Source organism: Manis pentadactyla, chromosome 15 (assembly GCF_030020395.1).
Source record: "Manis pentadactyla isolate mManPen7 chromosome 15, mManPen7.hap1, whole genome shotgun sequence".
In the NCBI taxonomy this organism is placed as follows: domain Eukaryota; kingdom Metazoa; phylum Chordata; class Mammalia; order Pholidota; family Manidae; genus Manis; species Manis pentadactyla.
Window position 1 is genome coordinate 13834407 of NC_080033.1, and position 13972 is coordinate 13848378.

Consider the following 13972-nt stretch of genomic DNA (forward strand, 5'->3'; position numbering starts at 1 on the left):
CAGAACTGCAGGCAATGACAGCAGGATACGGTGAGCTCAGGAGTGGAGCTAACCGTGATGCAGGCCCCAGAAGCAGTAGAAGGGACAGCAGGTTTGGGAGGGCGACCTGCTTGCTTCAAGTTCAACCATTGTCCCTGGCTTAAGGGAACCATGGGGCCAGTGTGCTAAAGAATCCTCCAGGCTGCTAATCCTGAGGCAGGCAACCTCTCCTCTAGCCCACAGTGCCCGGAGGAGATGGTGACATGCCGACATGGTCATCCCCCTAGAGCTGCCAGGAGATTCTCGAACATCCTTCTAAGAGGACAACTCCATTTCTTCCCCTTCCAGTCTCAATGCTGCCTGATACTTCATTTCTTTTCTTTCTTCTGAATCCATCCATTTGTCTGGTAGTTCTCAGACTTCAAAGGGTACACATTTGTTATGTGAAATTATATTTAAAATATTCAGCTAAGTGTACATGGCCATAATTAACCATTATATATGGAGCATAAACAGATAAGCAGATGCTCAGTGTCACCAGGTTTCAGAAAAATGCAAATTTAAAACCGCAACGCTCCTGCTACATGCCCACTAGAATGGCTAAAATGAAAAGGTTGGTGAGGACACGGAGCGACTGGAACTCTCATATGTCACTGGTGGGAGTGTGAAGTGGTTTGTCACTTTGGGAAAAGGTCTGGCATCTCTTGTAAAGCTAAACATGTGACCTGGCACTTGCACTCTTAGGTATATGCCCTACAGAAATGTGAGCGTGTTCATCAAAAGACAGGTACAAGAATATTCCAAGAGGCAGCCCTAAACTGGGAACCCAAATGTCCATCCACACTAGAACAGAGTAAGAGGAGCCAGCGTCCAGATGTGTGACACCAGGAAAAATAACTGAAAAGGACTGAGAGTGGTGCTTGTAGGGGGGTAGAACTGACTGGGCTCTGAGGCTTTTTATGACATAAACCCTCTGGGGCTGTTTGTCGGCTGTTGTGGACACATGCTAAGAAAAAGCCCAAGTCATGAGTGTCCAGAGTGATAACATATCACAAAGTAGACATGCCTGTGTCCTGAACCCAGGGCACAAGAAAGAACGTGGCCAGCCTCCAAAAGCCCCTGCTCCCCTCCTGTCAGTATCCCCAGAGGCCGCCCCATCCTGCTTCTCAAAGCCAAACTTAGTTTTGCCTGGTTTAGAATTTCATGTATATGTAATGTAGACATCCGCTGGATGGGTTTGCGTGCAGGTCTGGCTTCTGTTGCTCAGTATTACGCTGTGAGAGAGCCGGCCATGTGACTGTATGGAGCGACGCAATTTCCGGGTGGTACTCGATTGCATGAATAACCCCCGATCTGAATGTCAGCTGACACCACCTGCGGATGCCCTGTCTGGTTGGAGGAGGATTGGGCTCCCTGGTCCCTGATGCTCTCCTGCATGACATCTCTAAGCCTCCGAGTGGCTCCAACAGCTTTCTTGTGTTTTCCCCGTCACTGACAGGAGGTGGGGGGCATCACCTGCCAAGTTGTAGGAGGGACTCCTGGGTGAGGCGGGTGGGCCCCGCTGGCCTGGAGTGGCCCTACCTGGCTTCTGGCGCTCCATGGTGCTCTCCTGGCTGGTTAGGCCGCCTGAGGAGGAGTCGCCGCTGGACGTCCCTTCGTGGCCGAAGTGGGGATCAAAAGACAGCAGTGGGTGGGGGGCGGCCGCATACCTGCAGGCAAACGAGAGGAGGTAAGCATGGGGTGAAGGGCTGGTGTGCTGAGAACCACCCGAGCCTGAGACTGGCTCACTGTGGAGTTTTAAATACACGGAGGCTCAGCGTGCAGGGGAGGCTAGATGAGTAAGCCTGGAAACATGCTATTAATGGAGGGTCAGGAATGAGTCTCGCCTGGGAATCAGGCCAGGAAGTTGGTAGCAGCAGGGAGTGCAGGGCAAGGTGGGGTCCCCTAAGAAGGAGGGACAGAGGCCACTTGGGCTGAGGCCCTCCCATCAGTTCCTTAGGGATCCTGCTGTTGGCTGAGAAGTGGAGTGAGCTGTTGTCAGCAGCTCCCCACCCCCTGACCTGTCTGGGGGCTCCCTTTCTCTCTGGGGAGAAGAGCAGGATAAGGGATCATCTGTAGGTACAGGAGGCCTGGAGCTGAGCAGGTTGTGGCCCAAACCTCACCTCTGTCTCTTGTCCAGCCAGGTACAGTCACTTCCTAGCCCTGAGCCTCACCTTCCCTGTGTTGTCAAGGCTGTTAGGATTTCCTCATAGGACTGGATGATGTGCTGTGGGCCCGTGCTTAGCCTGAAGCAGATACACACACACTGGCCAGTAGGCCAGAACTCTGCATATGTCTGTGTTGGAGGAGGGCACAGAAGGAGAGGGGCTGTGGGCCCAGGCTTCACGAGGAGGCAGGTCTGGGCTCAAACCCAGTTCCAGCCCTTCTTAGGGGCATGACCTTTGATGGGCAAGTGCTCATAGGATTGAGATGAGTTTTCCCATCTGAAAAATGGGATGACATTTTTTAATTCACAGGAGCAGATGAAATAACGAAGTATCTCCTTGGTATGGATTCTCCTGGAGGCTGGCTATGTGCAAACCCCCCGCCGGGCTGAGATCTAAGGCAGGAAGTAGCAGAAGGTTCTCCCTGGGGCCTCGCATCCCAGCTGCATCTCTATGGCCTGGAGTGAATTCCGTGGTGCCTCCAACGTCCATCCCACCTCAGATCAGAACCAGTCACAGCAGAAACTCTTCTCGCTGCCTGGGGTTTGTTTGGGGACCCAATCTTGGCTGATATGATGTGAGAGGATGTGAGTTATTAAGAGTCCCACAAAATACTTCTGGCTCTCCGTCTGGCAGGCACATGGCAGGCCGCACTTCCTGGTCCCTTGCGATTGGTTGTCTGGGGCTGTGTGCCTGGTTCTCATCAATGAGTTGGGAGGGAAGCGAATTGGGGTTGGCAGCTGCTCGGGCAGCTGGGTCCCGAGAGGTCCCCTGCCAACCAGCGATGGAGCCATAGTGTGGGTGTGACATAAACTTTCGTTGATTTAATCACTGAGATTTTCACGTGTTTGTTACTAAAATGGGGAGAGTGTGTTGGGGGTTTCCGGGAAATGTCTCCTTGCTCCTGTGAGATGGCCTCTCTTCTTTATCCAGACACACCACAAGCCACTGCTGCCCTCTTACTACCGGCGTGACGCAGGCCAATGCTGACGGAGGACTTGAGGAGGAGGAACCGGGCCCTTGGTTATGTTGCCGAAATGCTAGATTAGCCCTCGGCAGAGCCTGCCCTGCTTCTGAGCTTCCTTTTCTGTGAGATAATACATTCCTACAATGTCTGAGCCAGCCAAGTTTCAGTCACCTGCAGCCAGAAGCACCCCCATTCTCTGGGGAAGTTACAAGCCTCCATCAACAAAGCTGGCATTGCGATTCCCCATTTGGCTCCTTGCATCTGTACCTGCAACTTGGGAGGGTGATAAACTGGGACCCCCATCATCCAAAAGATGAGTTAATTGGCTTCTCCAAGGTCACCCTGGCAGCCCAAAGCCACGGCTGCTTCTGCAAAGGCCCAGCTCTAAGCGTCAGTGCCCCCAGGGCAGCACAGGGATGCCTCAGAGGGCTGCTGGGACTTCTAAAAACTTGTTTCTATTCACCTGCCAAGAAAATACAAATTATCTCCATCCTCCTTGACTTCTAATGCTTCCAGTAGAGAAGCAGAGCCACAACAAAAGCATAAGCAATATTCACCTTACTGCCTGACTCAGCAGCCAACCAACTACCTGATAAAATGTGGCTCCACTGTAGCTGGAAATTGAAGTGTTGATGTGTTTATTCCATTTTCTCAAAATGTCTGTATCAAATTCTGAGTACTAAAGAAAACTTCAGCAGAGGCTGGGGTCAGCCAGAGCAAAGTGGAAGGTACGAATAGCTGCTCCCTCAGTATCTATCCTCTGCTTCTGCCTTGGTAACAGAATGTCAACTGTATTTGGAGCGGCAATGTGATGGGTTAACAGACTACATTTCCCAGACTTCCTTGCTATTCTGGCCAATGAGAGAGTATTTCAAGTGACTTCCAGAAAAATCCGCCCAAAAAAGAAGCTCCATCACATCTTTAGTGTCATCTGAGAAATTTTCAAGTTCCCCATCTCTTGGAAGATGACATTACTTTAAAGATAAAGGGTTTGGGATTTGGGTGAGGAACTAAACTTAGCTTCAGGCATCTCTAGGGAGAAGCTGGAGGCACTGGCTGACCCAGGGGAGGCCAAAGTGGGGGGTGCCTCAAGGTGAGCAGGGCCCAGCTGCCAGGATGTTGGCTCTGAGCTTTCTGCTTAGCCACTGAGAAAAGTACCAACCCGGATGTGAAGGTGGACAAGAGCCTCTCCTGAGGGGAGGGCTCCAGCTTGCTCTGTCGATCTCCTGCACTGACTGAAGGGGGAACTACAAGATGACTGGGTAAAAGGGTGGGCAGGTGACGTGGCCACTGCTGGCTGCCACCCCGACAGCCATCACTTTGTCCCTGCTGGTGGACCCGGATTCTGCTCTGATGGCCACCCCTCTGCCACATGACTTGAGTAAATCCTGACAGTTTAAGAGTCACGTGGGTCCAGTGGGACACTTCCAGAGGTGGCAAGTGACCCAGTTCCTCCATACTTAAAAACAGAGAGAAGTTCCTCCCTCTTTTTCTACAGGGCACTGGTTTTGCTTGGGGCCACACAAGCCATCATGGGTCACAGTGGAGCCGCCCCTAAGGACTTCCCTTGCAGATTTAAGCAGCCCTAGAGGCTCCCTAGCTCTGGACTTACTAGGTGCTGATCAATCTCCTCAAAGCTTCATGCCTTCTTATGTTAGGTTTTCTGTCACCCACAATTAAACGCCTCCTAATCAACATATCACTCTTCATGGAGGTGGGAGAGCAAAACAGGAAAAAACAAAAGCCAGCCATGTGGTCTGACAAGCAAATGTCTAGGATTCTATCCACCCCCGACAGGTTTGCTAAGCTGGGCACGCGATTCTGTCCCAATGTCCTGGACTGAGTTCGGTGGTTTGTTCACCTTGCACACAAAGGTGGCGAATGCCTGAGGACAGGGACGGCCTCCGCCAGCCTCTGTGCTCCAGCTGCCAGAGCAGGGCTGCCTGCAGTGGAATGGCGGTGACCCGTACGGAGCACTGACTGTGCACTGGCCCAGATCTAAGTACTCCGGAGGGTCTCCCCCCTTGAATAATCTCAATAGGGCTCAGAGACAGATGTTCTGCACGTGAGCAAGCTGGGTGCAGAGGCGGAGTCACTTGCCCGGGCTCACATGGCTGATAAGGGGCTGCCATCTTGCCTCCTCGTCTCTCAGTAAACTTAGATGAGGCACAGGACAGGTTCTGTGAGGGCCTCTGCAATTCTAAATGCTTAATGAATTTGGCATGTCGCGGGTGTACTGGAGAAGACAGCAGGGAAGAGAGGAGTCCTGAGGGCTGAGGGCTTGTGGCTGGGCTGGAATGTCCGGCTTGGGTGACAAGGGCTCCAGGATGTCACAGGGCAACTGAACAGCAGGAAAAAGGCAAGGAGCTGGGGCCAAAGGCCACGCGAGCAGCCTCTGCCTCTCCTGGGGCTTTTACCCTAGGTGCTAACCAGCTGGGGCTTTAGGGGAAGAGGTGTGCTGGGAACAATTGGCAACACATGAAATCCAGCTGCTGAAAAGAGAGAAAAACACAGAGATATGGGGCTCCGAGGCACCGTGGGAAGAGAGGGGCAGGCTGGGAAGAGCTGCAGTCCAAGGAAAAAGTGGTATTTTCCCACTTGCCAATGCCAGAGCACCTGAAATGGAAAAATGCAGCCATCAAGTGTCACTGCAGGGTGGGGACTCCAGCAGGGAGCACGTATGTCACCCTGATCTGGAGGATGAGCTCAGAATCCTTCAGGAGGCAGGACAACTCTGGGGTCATCCTCCAAATCATGCAGGTCTGGGTTCCTGTCCTGACTCTGCCACTTCCTGGAAGAGTGACCTGACCAGGTGGATTCCCCTCACTGAGTCTCAGCTTCTGCTTTGTAAAATGGGATAATTAAACTACCCACCTCGTGGAGTTGCTGGGAACACTCACTGTGATCATGCATACAGATGAGTGGGACAGACCAGACAACCCAGAAATAGACCCCCTCCCAGTGAATTTTTGCTTTAGGGAACAAGAGCAATGGAATGAGGAGGGCGAGCCTTGTCCATAAATGATGCTGGAGCAGACTGGACATCTGTAGGCAAAAAGGGGACCTTATTTTTAACCTCTCACCTTGAGCAAAAATGAATTCAAAATGGATCATGGCCTCAAATGCAAACTATAACACAAACTTCTAGGGGGAAAAAAAAGAATCTTCAGAACCCAGGTCTAGAAAGAGCCCTTTGACTTTGTGTCAAAAACATGATCCATAAAAGGGAAGAAAACCATAATTTGGACCTCATCAAAATTAGTAACTTTGTTCTGCAAAAGGTCCTGTTGAGAAGGAAAGACAAATTATCGGCTGGGAGACGGTATTTGCAAATCACGGATCAAAGTTTTTCTATCTAGAATATATAAAGAACCTCCAACATTGAAAAACATCATATCTAATCAGAAAATGGGGCAGAAGACATGCCTCAACATTTCACTGAGGAGATATACAGCTGGCAAAGAAGCACATCACTGTAATGATGTTCAGTGTCATTAGCCATCTAGAGAAGTGCAAATCAAAATCACAATGAGATGCCACGACAGCCACTGGAAATGCTACACTGAAAAACAGTGATGACACCAAATGGCATGGATGTGGAGAAGCTGGTTCACTCATACACTGCAGGTGGGGATGTCAAGGGTACAGCCACTCCGGACAATAGTCTGGCAATTCCTTTTAGAACTAAAAATGGACTTAACTGCATTAAGCAACTGTACATTTTTTCCCCTGAACACTTCTCTGCATGCAGTACAGAATAGTCAGTCACACCTATTTGCTGAAATAACACTGTTCTCAACTGCTGAGCAAATAGCACTCCTAGAAACATCTTCCCCCTCCACCTTTGAGGTATAACTGACAAAACTGTAACATTATTTTAAATGTACGATGTGTTGATTTGATATATGTATACCCTGTGAAATGACTACCACAATCAAGTTAATTAACACATCTATCATTTTATGTAGGTACCTTTTTTTGGGCGAGGATGCTTAATATATACTCTTATCAGATTTCAAATGTACAACACAGAATCATCAACTGTAGTCACATTGTACATCAGATCCTCAGAGCTTATTCATCTTGTAACTGAAACTTTGTACTTGTTGACCAAAATCTCCATACTTCCCCTACCTGGAGGCAACCACTATTCTACTCTCTGTTTCTATGAGTTCAACTTTTTTTGTGATTCTGCATGTAAGTGAAACCATACAGTATTTGTCTAGGTCTGATTTGTCTCACTTAGCTTAATGCCCCCCAGGTTCATCCATGTTGTAAATGTCAGGATTTCCTTTTTATTTTCATGCATGTTCAGAACATGAATGTTTTTAATAGACCAAATCCAGAAACTACCCAAATATCCTTCAATGGGTGAATGGTTACACAAACTATGGTGCTTCCACAAAAAGGAATACAGCTCGGCAATAAGGAATTGACTACTGAGACATGCAATAACCTGACGGACCTCAAGGGAATTATGCTGAGTCAAAAAGAATCTTGGAAGGACACATACTGTATGAGTCCCTTCATGTAACGTTCATAAAGTGACAATAATTAGAGATACAGAATAGATTAATGGTTGCCAGAGGTGAGCGATGGGAAGGGGGTGGGTGTGGCTATAAAGGGGTAGCAGAAGGAAGTTTTGTGGTGATGGTGCACTTCAATGTCTTAACTGTGGTGGAGGTCACCCAATACTACACACAATAAAACTGCACAGTGCTACACACACGAGTACATGTGTAACACGGGAATTCTGAATAAGCTCTGCAGAGCATACCAACGTCAGTGTCTTGCTTGGATACTGTGTCATAGTTATGCAAGAGCTGGTATCTCATGCTCCATGCCAGACCTACCGGGGTAGAAACTTAGGGGTCAGGCCCAATAACATGCATTTTAACCAGCCCTTCTTATTGATCATTCCAAGGCAAATTTAAAGACAGAGACCCCTGGCTTAGTGGATTGAGCCCTGGTCTTATAGCAGGTGGTCTTATTTAAGCAAATTCACTTGCTCCTCCATCCTTTCATCAAATAGATACCAAGAGTGCACCAAATGCCAGACTCCGTGTTGTACGACAGCAATACAAAGATGAACTGGGAAGGTCCTAGATCTCGGAAAGCTTACATGTACGTACACACACACACACACACTCACTCACTCACTCACTCACTCACTCACTCACTCACTCACTCACTCACTCACTCACTTACCTGGGCTACTAGAATGGAGAGTGCTCAAGGCCATGTCAGGAGATACACAGGGAACTGACAGGCAGAATGGCAGCACCTCACCTGGTGCTGCAGGAGGTCAGGGAAGGTTCCCCAGAGGCGGCGCATCAGCACCCAGGTTGGCAGGATTCAGGGGTGGGGTGCAGGTGAGGAGTGTGAGTAATTTCCAGGCAGAAGGGACAACATGAGGAAGGCTCTGGAATGCAGACAGCCTACCTAGGAAGCTGAAGGTGGCCAGTGAGGATGACGTGTGGCACTGTGCTAGGCTGGAGAGGCTGATGGGGCCTTGGTGGCCACAGTGAGGCACTGAGGCTGTGTCCTGAGGGCCCTGGGGTACATGGGAAGGTTTGGAGCAGGCGACAGACACGGCCAGATACAGAAAGAGCCCCCCTGGCTGTTGAATGGAGGGTGGACTAGAGGAAGTGGGATGGAGGCTGGGGGCTCAGGGAAGTGGCTGGGGCGGGGCACTGGGGAAATGAGGAGGGGGTGGGAGGCCGAGATGCTCAGGAGGCTGGATGCGTGGACAACAGTGGGGGGAGGAGGAAGGGAGAATCCAGGATGAGGCCCACGGCTCAGGTGAATGGTGGACAGGGCTGCCTCTGAGATGGGGGCCCCGGAGGTGGAAGGACACAGGGCACTGGGACTGAAGGCAGCTGCAGAGCTTGGGTTTTTCCTGAGGGCACTGGGGAGCCATGGAGGAGTGGGAAGATCCCTCAGGCTGCCAGCAAGGCCACGAAAGGCTGGAAAGGCCATGAAAACTGGGTAACGCTGGTAGCCTGGTCTTGAGGAGTGGGGGCTGCAGAGTGGGACGAATGGCTCTGCTGGAAGGGAGAGTCTCGCTCAAACAAGTGACACAGGTGTCACGAAAATGGCAACCCCCAAATTCTGCTGCGCGGAAAGCCAACGGCGAGTCCTGTCCAGGCTGGTGCGGCCCTCAATCTTAACAGACACAGCCAGTCCTCCTGGAGGTCCTCTGTTGACCTTCAGGTATCCAGAAACCCATAAAATGGCCAACAAACTCAAGGGATATGAGCACTTCCTGGGGAAGAAGGATCCCCAGTTTGCATCAGAGTCCTTAAATTAGAAAAGAGCGAAAAGATTCTGACCTTTCTGGGGACGGCTTGTATCTTGCGTAGGTGGCTGAGCTGGGGGTGGAGAAGCTCCCAGAAGGCTGCCGGTAGGGAGGGACTTTATCGGCCCCTGCTGGTGACGCCATGTAAGGGGTTTCTGGGAAGCTGACGGGCCTGGAACAGAGAGAGTGAGGAAGGCAGGGTGGGTGGGTGACGAGATGCCCCTGCCCGCACAGAGGAGGGACAGACAGGCCTTTCCCTCAGGCCCCGCCGCATCCCACCTACTTCATCCGCCACCATCCCATCAGGATGCAGAGGCAGCTGCTGAGCCAAGGGTGGCGGGAGGCCAGGATTCCCCTGCCTCCCTCTCCGTCTGCAGCAGCCGCCTGCCAGCCTCGGCGGCCTCACAGGGTCCTGGCCGGGGCCGCAGGAGACAGCTCTCACCCAGTCCTGGGACAGGACGGTCCTCTGCAAGTTGGATTCCTTCATTTCCTAGACATTTTTCTTGATCTTTTAATATGTAGTATGTTCAAAAGAATTTATCTGTGAGGTGTACAACACCCTAACAAAACCAATTCCCTGAAGCGACAGCCCAGCCCAAGAACCAGGACAGAGACAATACACGCCCACCTGTTGGCTTCTCCGCTTCCCACTTCCCTGCCTCCCCCAAGAAGGAATCATTATCCTAAATTTTGTGCTAATTAGTCCCTTAGTCTTTTAAAAAATATATGGTTTTAATCATACGTGGTAGGGTGGATTTCCAGCCTCCCTGGCAGCAGGCCCTCACCCAGGAGGCTCATAATGAAGTCTAAGGGAAGGAGGGAGGGACACATAAGACAAGGAGGGAAGGAGAGGCTGAGGAGAGGAAGAGACTGGACAAAACGGAGAGGAGAGAGGAAGGCAAAGGACGGCAGCAGACGGGGCTGGGGGCTCCCCTTGGTCAGGCCAGCTCACTCTTACCTTTTGCTGTGCAGGGGCTGGGACTCCCGGAAGGGGACTAGGGGGGTCTGCTTCGGGGGCCGGCTCAGGGACTGGGCGTGGCCGGGGGTGGCGGGAGTGGCCCACTTGGAGGCTGGCAGAGGGTTATGGGACGCGGGCCCGCTCCACTGCCAGGGCGCATTGCTGCGGTAGGGAGGCCGCGCCCCGGGAGGCACGCTCTCCGGCTCGGTCCTGGACTCCGAGGTGTTCATGTCATAGGTCTCCGGCCAGCCCCTGGGAAGAAAAATTTGGTTGCTCAGGAAACCCCGGGCCCACCAGCATGCACGCCCGCTGCCAGGGAGAGACCTGCTGTCTGCTGACGCTGGGCTGGGTTTTCCTGGCCAAATTGGCACTGTCACAGCCTATTTTAAAGGCTGGGCAGATAACCTTCAAATTGGTTTGCAATTCAGCAGCTCCGAGTCCTCAACCAGGACAGGGTCCAACACAGGAGCCCTGACTGCTCGGCTCTTTCTCCCTCACCTCTTCTCCACCTCTCTCTCCTCACTTCCCTTCCCGCTCTCCTCCCTGACCCTGGCCTTGAGTTGGCCAGCATCCTCCATGGACTCGCGCAGCACCCCCTGAGTGGAACTTGGGGCTGGAAAGATGGATCCCCTCAGAAATCAAAGGACAGTATTTTGCCTTGTTCCAAAGCTCAAAGGCAGCTGGAAGAGGAGCAGGTGACCTACTTTGCAGGGTGTTTAAAAAAAAAGCCACGAAACCCAGAACCCTGAAATAGATGCAGAATGGCCTGTGGCTCCCCCTGGCCCAGGCTGCACATGCGCCGCGGTGCTCCAGGCTTGAGGTGGGAGGTCTGCGGGCCAGGCTGGCATTCTGCACCCTACTGCAGCGCAGCACAGGAGGGGGCTCTGAGCCCCAGGAGGTTGCTGTGCCCCTGGAACCCACCTCCTGGCAGCTGTGGGAGCTGCGTCTGGAGGAGCCCTCAGCCCCGGAAGCTCCTATGCCCCCTTGAGCCAATCCTCTGTGGCTCTCCTGAGTCTCTGGGAGCTCAGGGCACTCTCAGCCACCCTCCCCCTACCATCCCCCAAAAGATGAGGTGGACTTGGTGGCTGTGCTCTCGGGACTTGGCTGCTAAGCGGTCATCAAAAGGTAACCTGGGATGTGCTCTGGCACCTGGGCCTAACACGCCATGACCCTCAGCAGTGGCAGAACCGGAGGTGCAATGTCTTGCCAGGCATCAGGCACAGCACGACAACAACACAGACGTCTGGCAGAATCTGTAGACATGCCAGGTGTAGGCACAGGCGGAGAGGGCACCATCGTGGCCCAGGCAGTGAACACCTGCTTCTCCTGCCTCCCCAGCTTCTATACCCCTTCTCCTGAGAACAGGTGTGGGTGCTCAGGGTGGGGCAGACCCCTCTTCTTGGCTCCAGGTTGAGCATGTAACCCAGGCCTGGCCAATCAGAAACTCCTCTCCCCCTGCACACTATGACTGGCAGAGACTGCCATGTGCCCTAAGGGGAGCCAATCAGTGAGCATCAACTTTGGAACTGTTTCTGGAAGTACTGGGGAAAAGACCTATTGCACTGGAGCTGCTGGGCTGGGGAGACCTACGCTGGGGCTGTGAAGAGGACTGGGTCATCTCTGTCCTCACTAAGTGGGAGACGTCCTGAGAACAATAGCAACAAGTGGTACGATTCCTGATGAGGGTGTCTGATTCCCTGCGTACAGTCATGCTAAGCCTTGCCCTACTTCCTAGTCTTGTTGGGTACAAGGCAGTAAAGTCCCTCTTTTGCTTCATCATATTTGAGTTGGTTCTGTTGCTGGTAACCAGAGTCCTGATCAGTGCATCACACTTTAGAGAGAGGTAAACTGGGCACAGAGAAGTTAAGTAACCTGTCCAATGCTGCACAGCCAACAAGAGGCAGAAAATGTATTTAAACATAGTAAGTTGACTCCAAAGCCCAGAATTTTAACCACCATGCACACTGGCCCACTCTGAAGTGGTCTGGAAGCCAGCGGGTAGATTTCTTGGGTCCCTGGCTTCTCCCCCAACTACTGACAGCCTCACCTTTGGTCAGGAGCTCCTGGGCAGACCTCAAATATGAGGGAAAAGTTATCGAATCATCTTAAGGCAGCACAGAGTGGTGGAAAGCCAGGGCTCCTGGGCCAGATGGCCAGTTCAGACCCCAGCTCTGCCACTTACAGCCTGCGTGGCCTTGAGGGAGGGATTCCCTGCTCAGAACCTCTGTTTCCCAACCTGGAAGATGGGGCTGGATTCGAGCTTTCTATAAGCACTGGTAGAGTTGGGTGCGTGCCAAGTGTTTACCAGACAGGAGCTGATGTGGTTGCCTTCTCCAGCCCACGCAGCAAACAGTCCACCTGCTACACCCACGTTCCCAGAAGCCAAAGCCTCCCTTTCTCTTTGGGAAGCCCAACCAAACCCCTTGGAAGCTCTGGAAATTTTTCCCGAGTGATCTGAGAGCCCCCAGCGTCTGTATCACGTGAGAGCTCAGAGAGGACCGCAGCTTCCTGTACCCCATCTCAGCTCCACTGAGAGTCCTTCCTGAGGCAGGGCCCGGAACCTGCATTTTACTGAACTACCATGAATGACTGCGAGACAAGAGAAAATCTGAGAAGCCCACTTCATTGATTAGTTCTTGAGTTGCCTTGCACACTATTATGTACACAGAAAAGGGCATCCTGTCCCCTACTCTGGCCTCCAGTGTCACCACCAGAAATAATCACAGCTTCCAGTCGCTTACATATGTTCAGAAGTACCCTATGCAGATAAGCAAATATATGTAAAATAGAAATAAAAAACAACAGCACACTTAACCCTGGACACCATCTTGCTTCCTTTCTTCACCCCCAGTGACATTCTTACCAGGTCCCTCTCAGTACAGATTCACTTCATTTTCTTTAGACCATCAATGACTGTTCCATCACATGCATGAGCTGGCCATTTACTCAGCCAGTCCCCTATGGCTGGATATTTAGGTGCTTCAAGTCTTTTGCACACCAACAACGCTGTGCCAAATATTCTGTTCCAACCCCTTGGCCACATTCGGAGGCATCTGAGGGAAGGTGCCCTCAGGCTCGTAGACCCCTTTTCCTCACTGCCTCCTCATCCTTGATTCTCAACAGCCGGGTTTTTTGGGGCCATGGGGACTTTCTTACCTCTCCTACTCACTCATTGTGAGGTTTTAATCTGCTTTCTCAGGGAGCAGTTTTCAACCCCTTGGGCAGGTCTTGAGTCCACCTGAGGGGGACAGAGCACCCCAAATTGCCTTCCCCCTCAGGCAGCAACAGAGACAGCAGGACAAGAGCCGTCCTGATCCTGACTATGTGTCCAAGGTCACAGTGACACATTTTGCCAGCGGCTCTGGGATGTCCTCCCGGCTACCTGGCTCGGCCCAGCTATGGCTCAGTGGTGCAGGGTTCACTGACAATGCCAGCCTTATGGCCTGGGGGCACCAGGATGACCTGCTGTACTCTGCTCAGTGTTCAAAGGGCATGGGGTCCAGTCGTGAGCCATGCAGAGCCTGGCTGGTGGCAGAGAGAGCACCTCTGTCCATTCCTGTTTCCCT

The 13972-nt window shown here is 52.1% G+C and overlaps 1 protein-coding gene across 5 annotated transcripts in view; it reads right to left on the reverse strand.

The window, feature by feature from the left end:
- Positions 1-13972, reverse strand: part of SIPA1L3 (signal induced proliferation associated 1 like 3) — a 218287-nt gene that overhangs the window by 46028 nt on the left and 158287 nt on the right. For all 5 annotated transcript variants that reach the window (XM_036876806.2, XM_036876817.2, XM_057493126.1 and 2 more), the window contains exons 10-12: positions 10407-10658; positions 9483-9620; positions 1561-1688 (exon numbers count right to left, since the gene is read on the reverse strand). In XM_036876806.2, coding sequence (XP_036732701.2) covers positions 1561-1688; positions 9483-9620; positions 10407-10658 — 518 coding nt within the window. The remainder of the gene's footprint in view (positions 1-1560; positions 1689-9482; positions 9621-10406; positions 10659-13972) is intronic.